Genomic DNA, 6,942 nt, shown 5'->3' on the forward strand with positions numbered 1-6,942 from the left:
ATTTTTCTGCTGCTACTATGTAAATATTATTTCTAGATTTTGAAAGGGCAATACAGATATTTTTTGACGATTTTGCTTATTAATTTTACTAAAAAGTTTAAATAATATGATTTAAAATTAGTCTTATTTTAGCAAAAAAGTAACAGTTTTTGGTCTAAGAGGGACCAAAAATGTAAAAAAAAAATACAGATTCTTACAGGAAAAGTTATATTTCTTACAGAAAAAAAACAAAAAACTACAGAATCTTACAAAAAATTAATAATAACTATAGATTCTTACAGAAAAACAAAAACTACAGATTTCTTACAAAAAAACAAAAATTAGAGAAATTTACCAACAGAATCATCATATATGGCAGTTTTATCAACAGGTGTGTAAGTGGTTGGTAAATTGACTTGCTGAATTTTTAACGAAAGTTTTGAATTTCTTTCGCAAAGTTTGTAAAATGGTAACGACTTTGGAAGAGAGATTTTTTGGCCAGGTTGATTTTTCCAAGGAGAGGCGTCAAAATTCGCAAATTCTAAAAAATAATATTATTTTTAGAAAGTTATGCCCGCTGTTAAGTTATAACATGAGTATCTTCTTATACACCAGACACATATGGTGTATTAATTTCATACACCTTATGCCCACTGTCAAGTTATAACATGGGTGTCTTCTTATACACCGGACACACATAGTGTATTTATACACCTCATGCTCACTGTCGAGTTATAACATGGGTGTCTTCTTATACACCAATTACCATGATATAATAATTTCACCAAAATGGATTCTTTTAATACAATATTATAATAATAACTTTTTTTGACTCTTTAATTACAGTAGCGAAGAATAAAATAATTTAAAACAAAAAGACAAGATATAGCGACAAAACAACAGTCGTTAATACACGCTTTAAGTTAAATCAAATCTACCTTTTATTGAAAAAAGTGGGTCCTACTCTTATATATTGTAGTAGAAACAGAACAGTATATTAATTAAATATTCACCAATATAAAGTAAAGAAAGTAGTTTTGTGGCTGACACAAGATCTGGTTTAACTCGTTCAACTTTTGCAAGGAGGTTTAAAGCAGCTGTAATCGTGGAAGTGGTGACTGTGTTCTGGATAAAACAGGATTAAACTGGTTTGAAATGAGATAAAACAAGATAAAACTGGTTTGGAACTAGAAACAACAGTATTAAACTGGTTTGAAACGGGATAAACAGGATTTTCCAATTTTTTTTTGTTAATTTTTACAATTTTTTTTTATTAAGATGAAAGTCAGTACAACACAAGTTTTTTATTTTCATGCAGTTCTCTTAAAAGTTACCACATATGTACCTTTATGGGTCTTTATTTTGTGGAAAAATTTGTAATAATTTTGACCCATACTTTTTTCGTTGTGCCGAAAACATATCCAGAATTTTCAAGTTCTGGAAAACGTCAAATACCAAAAAAAATCAAAACTTCTAAAGTTTCCTCTAAAGAGCTCTCTCACTTTTTTATTTCTTTCACTCTTTGTTCTCTTGGAGGGAGGAGGAGCATATTTCTCCTCATCTTTATGAGCATGTGTGAGAGCAAGGATAACAAACAAAGTATGGTAGGGGTGGTCAACTGTAACACGAAGCAAAATCTAAAAAAAGGCAAAAATCAGTATATTGTTAAATAGATTTGGCCAATTTTTTTAGTAGGATTCGTAATTTTGAAAATGCACTTTTTTTCGGAAGCTGTTTTACTTATAAAAACTTTAGTAGACGGTAGTACCTTTAGATCACATTAAAGCATCTTTATCTATATAAAAATTTGATATTTTGTGGGTATGTTCATTTAAGTTATGAACAAATTTTAGCCCTTAAAAGGTTTCAAAACAGTCTTACATTCATACCATCAAAAAAAAAGGTTTTTCACAAACCTCCTGTAACATGTTTTGAAAGTAGCTATCGTTGGTTGGGGTCTTTAACCTTGCAGCTAACTGGTAAGCAAGTGGAATATACTTGTAAGATGGTAGTGAGCTATGTCCATCTGATATTATATCGTTTGTAATGGCAAGCAGATTGTTTGAAAACCATAAGGAACATATTCTGTGAAAAAAGTAATTTAAGTGAATATATGAATGTAACTTGCTTTAACCATGTGTGGCTGGAAAATGACAGTCGTTGTTACACGGATGTTCTGTTTTATACACCTTGTGCCAGCTTATAAGTTACCATGTGTGATAATTTGTGGGTTATACACAATTTGTGTCTGGTGTATAAAAAATACCCAAGTTGTAACTTGACAGCAAGCATGAGGCTTAAAAATACACTATGTGTGTCTTGTATATACAACAAAAATGTTATAACTTGACAGTGAGCATGAGGTGTAGGAATATACCATGTGTGTCTGGTGTATAAGAAGACACCCATGTTATAACTCAACAGTGAGCATGAGGTGTATGAATATACCATGTGTGTCTGGTGTATAAGAAGACACCTATGTTAAAATTCAACAGTGAGCATGAGGTGTATGAATACACCATGTGTGTCTTGTGGACAAGAAGAAACTCATGTTATAACTCAACAGTGAGCATGAGGGGTATGAATACATCATGTGTGTCTGATGTATAAGAAGACACCCATGTTATAACTCGATAGTGAGCATGAGGTGTACAAATACACAATGTGTGTCTGATGTATAAGAAGACAACCATATTATAACTCGACAGTAAGCATGAGGTTCATAAATACACCATGTGTGTCTGGTGAACAAGAAGAAACTCATGTTGTTACTCGACAGTGAGCATGAGGTACCTGTTCATAAGGGTATCATGCTCATCTGACATCTTCAGACATTTGATGTAAGTCTCGAGAGCACACTTAAGGAACTTCTCCTCTTTATCTTCAATCCTCGTCAGTTCTTTAAGATCAAGATTGGAGTTTTTGGAAACCAGGATTTGAGTTCTGGAAAAAGTAATGTTGGAAAATTTTTGATGGTAAAATTGATAATGAACAAAAGTGTTTAAAGTATTTAGGAACAGAAGTGTTGCACAAATCAAAGTAAATTAAGTTAAAACACTGTAAAAACAATTTGCATAAAATATTAGTTTTTGGAAACACTGTAAAAACTATTTGGATTCACAAAAATATTCTGAAGTGTTTAGAAACACTGTAAAATTACAAGTGTTTCACAAAAAATAATAAATCATGTGGAAACACTGTAAAAATTACAAATGTTGCACAACACATACTTCCGTGACAATTGTTCGCCCATCTTTTTCATTGATAGCATCTCTTGTGTGGGAGCTTCAGCAAGAGCCTTTTTTTGTGCATATTCATTTGATAATTTGTATTTTGTGATCTGCATAAAAGTAGTGAATTTAAACTGTTTTTAACCTCGCAGGGCTGGAAATGATAGTTTTATAGCATGGGTGTTCTGTTTCATACATCTTGTGCTTGCTTACAGGTTACCACGTATGTAATTTGTGGGTGTGTTTTTTCTGAATGACTGATAAACTATACAACCCATAAGTGACACTGGGTTGGACCAATTCGTACTGAGTGTCTTGCCCAAGGACACATACGGCCACAATGGTAGCAGCGATGAGCCTTGAACCTGTAACCTTTGGGTTAACAGCAAAAAATGGGATAAAATAAAACCATTGGTCTAAACATATACCTGTAAATACTGTTGGTCAGCAAATTTAGCAAGGGTGAAGCAAGCTGCTACAATTTCTCGTGTGGTTCCCCCTTGCAGTTTATCATTAGATAAAGAATTCATCAAATTTTCTGACATTTTTAGCGCCTTGGTAAAAAACAAATGTTATTTTTTTATTTGGGGCGGTGTAATATATTAATAATTTAATAATAACTTTATTTTTCTCTTCGATTACGGTAGCGAAGATTATAAAATATTTTAAACTAAAAGACAGGATATAGCGACAAAATAACAGTTGTTAAAACGCGCTCACAGTTAAAACATGTTTACATTTAATTGGAAGAAAATAAGCGTGGTCGCTACACCTAGCAGACAAACAAGCCATTTATGTTTAACTATTATACAAAATAGAATTGGTCAATGGGGAATAGCTAGAGAACAGAATATCCAAAAAACTTGCTTCAAATTTTGAATCCATATGTTATAGGGGGTTATATACAAATAGACTTTCAAAATAATATTCCAAAAAATACGGTCACATTACCTTATACAAGTATTCTTCTAATATCTCCGAAGGCCCCACAAAGTGTAGTTCGTGCAGCCAGGTGCCAAGGACCCTGAGTGTCTCAGCGTGCACCAATGTCACATGGTCGTCAACTATTGCACATGGATTGAGTTGCCGTTTTAGATTTTGCAGCATAGCGAGCGCAAACACTTGATCCTGGGTGCAAATTTATTGTTTAATCATAATAAATTATGTGGAAACACTGGAAAATCACAAGTGTTAAACAAATAATAATAAATTAATTGGAAACACTGGAACATCACAAGTGTTTTAGAAATCTTAATAAATTATGGGGAAACACTGTAAAAACAGTTTTGCATAAAAATGTATTGTTTTTTGGAAACACCGTGGAAAATGTATGGTTGCACAAAAATAATCTAAAGTTTTTAAAAACACTGTAAAATCACAGGTGTTGCACAAATCATATTAAATTCTTTAGAAACACTGTAAAGTTACAGAAAAAACAAGGATTTTTGTTACAGGAAACTATTATTTTTACGGAAAACAAATAATAATAAGAAACAAATTTTTTTCACCTGTTCTTCCCAAAGCAGTTTTGCTTCCTCCAAATGAATTTTAAACGGCCATCCTACCATAGAGGTCTCATTAACGCACATTTGTGTGGCTGTCTTGAGCTTAACGAGGACTTTTTTGGCATGTTGTAACTGCTTATAATGGCATGATATTTTCACACAATTAAGCAGATGTTGTAGATATGATTCATGCAAACTATTTTCTTCATTTTCTGACCTGTTTTTTTTTGTGAAAAATGTTTTGAATCAATGAATGAATGAATGTAATTTATTTACCCTCTTGTGGTGGGGCAAGGACAGTCGTTAAAACACGGGTGTTCTGTTCCATACACCTCGTGCCTGCTCACAAGTTACCACATATGTAACTTCGTTGTTATTTTTTAGAGAGATTTCTTGTTGTATTTTTTGTCTTTAAGTATTGCTTACACTTTAGACAACCCATTAGTGACCACTGGGTTGGAGCAATTGCAGTTTAGTGTCCTGCCCAAAGACACATACGCCCACAATGATAGCAGCGACAAGCCTTGTAACCAATATTTTTAACATAATTTTTATTTTCCTAAAAAACAACATTATATCGAAATAACCTTGACAAAAGAAGAGAGAACAGTGTTGTCCGGCATGACATGACCAAATCCACATCCTCAAACTTTGAATATGAACCTGGAAACACTGGATTGGATACCCATGTATTTACAGCTTGTTGAAGGTCGCCAGTGTTGCGCAATATTCTGCGAACAAAAAAAACTGTTTGGTAAAGATTCGGTAAAAAACTGTATGTGTATATGGTGTATGGGAATTATGCATATTCGTAAGTTAAAATATGTTTTAATTTAAGATAAATCTCATTTTCACTGCGAGTTATAACATAAGTGTCTTCTTATACACCAAACACACATGGTGTATTCATGAACCTCATGCTTACTGTCGAGTTATAACATGGGTGGCTTCTTATACACCAGACACACATGGTGTATTCATACACCTCATGCTCACTGTCGAGTTATAACATGGGTGTCTTCTTATACACCAAACACACATGGTGTATTCATGAACCTCATGCTTACTGTCGAGTTATACCATGGGTGGCTTCTTATACACCAAACACACATGGTGTATTCATGAACCTCATGCTCACTGTCGAGTTATAACATGGGTGTCTTCTTATACACCAAACACACATGGTGTATTCATGAACCTCATGCTTACTGTCGAGTTATAACATGGGTGGCTTCTTATACACCAAACACACATGGTGTATTCATACACCTCATGCTCACTGTCGAGTTATAACATGGGTGTCTTCTTATACACCAGACACACATGGTGTATTCATGAACCTCATGCTCACTGTCGAGTTATAACATGGGTGTCTTCTTATACACCAGACACACATGGTGTATTCATGAACCTCATGCTCACTGTCGAGTTATAACATGGGTGTCTTCTTATACACCAGACACACATGGTGTATTCATACACCTCATGCTCACTGTCGAGTTATACCATGGGTGTCTTCTTATACACCAGACACACATGGTGTATTCATGAACCTCATGCTTACTGTCGAGTTATACCATGGGTGGCTTCTTATACACCAAACACACATGGTGTATTCATGAACCTCATGCTCACTGTCGAGTTATAACATGGGTGTCTTCTTATACACCAAACACACATGGTGTATTCATGAACCTCATGCTCACTGTCGAGTTATAACATGGGTGTCTTCTTATACACCAGACACACATGGTGTATTCATGAACCTCATGCTTACTGTCGAGTTATAACATGGGTGTCTTCTTATACACCAAACACACATGATGTATTCATACACCTCATGCTCACTGTCGAGTTATACCATGGGTGTCTTCTTATACACCAGACACACATGGTGTATTCATGAACCTCATGCTTACTGTCGAGTTATACCATGGGTGGCTTCTTATACACCAGACACACATGGTGTATTCATACACCTCATGCTCACTGTCGAGTTATACCATGGGTGGCTTCTTATACACCAGACACACATGGTGTATTCATGAACCTCATGCTTACTGTCGAGTTATACCATGGGTGGCTTCTTATACACCAAACACACATGGTGTATTCATACACCTCATGCTCACTGTCGAGTTATAACATGGGTGGCTTCTTATACACCAGACACACATGGTGTATTCATAGACCTCATGCTTCCTGTCAAGTTACAGCATGGGTCTATT

The 6,942-nt window shown here is 34.6% G+C and overlaps 1 protein-coding gene across 3 annotated transcripts in view; it reads right to left on the reverse strand.

Moving 5' to 3' along the window:
• Positions 1–6,942, reverse strand: part of LOC104266316 (serine-protein kinase ATM-like) — a 32,109-nt gene that overhangs the window by 1,857 nt on the left and 23,310 nt on the right. For all 3 annotated transcript variants that reach the window (XM_026837170.1, XM_026837169.1, XM_018814489.1), the window contains 10 exons: positions 5,302–5,445; positions 4,718–4,931; positions 4,161–4,337; positions 3,638–3,763; positions 3,210–3,319; positions 2,773–2,922; positions 1,896–2,064; positions 1,482–1,616; positions 993–1,104; positions 335–520 (listed from right to left, as the gene is read on the reverse strand). In XM_026837170.1, coding sequence (XP_026692971.1) covers positions 335–520; positions 993–1,104; positions 1,482–1,616; positions 1,896–2,064; positions 2,773–2,922; positions 3,210–3,319; positions 3,638–3,763; positions 4,161–4,337; positions 4,718–4,931; positions 5,302–5,445 — 1,523 coding nt within the window. The remainder of the gene's footprint in view (positions 1–334; positions 521–992; positions 1,105–1,481; positions 1,617–1,895; positions 2,065–2,772; positions 2,923–3,209; positions 3,320–3,637; positions 3,764–4,160; positions 4,338–4,717; positions 4,932–5,301; positions 5,446–6,942) is intronic.

Source organism: Ciona intestinalis, chromosome 12 (genome assembly GCF_000224145.3).
Source record: "Ciona intestinalis chromosome 12, KH, whole genome shotgun sequence".
NCBI classification, from domain to species: domain Eukaryota; kingdom Metazoa; phylum Chordata; class Ascidiacea; order Phlebobranchia; family Cionidae; genus Ciona; species Ciona intestinalis.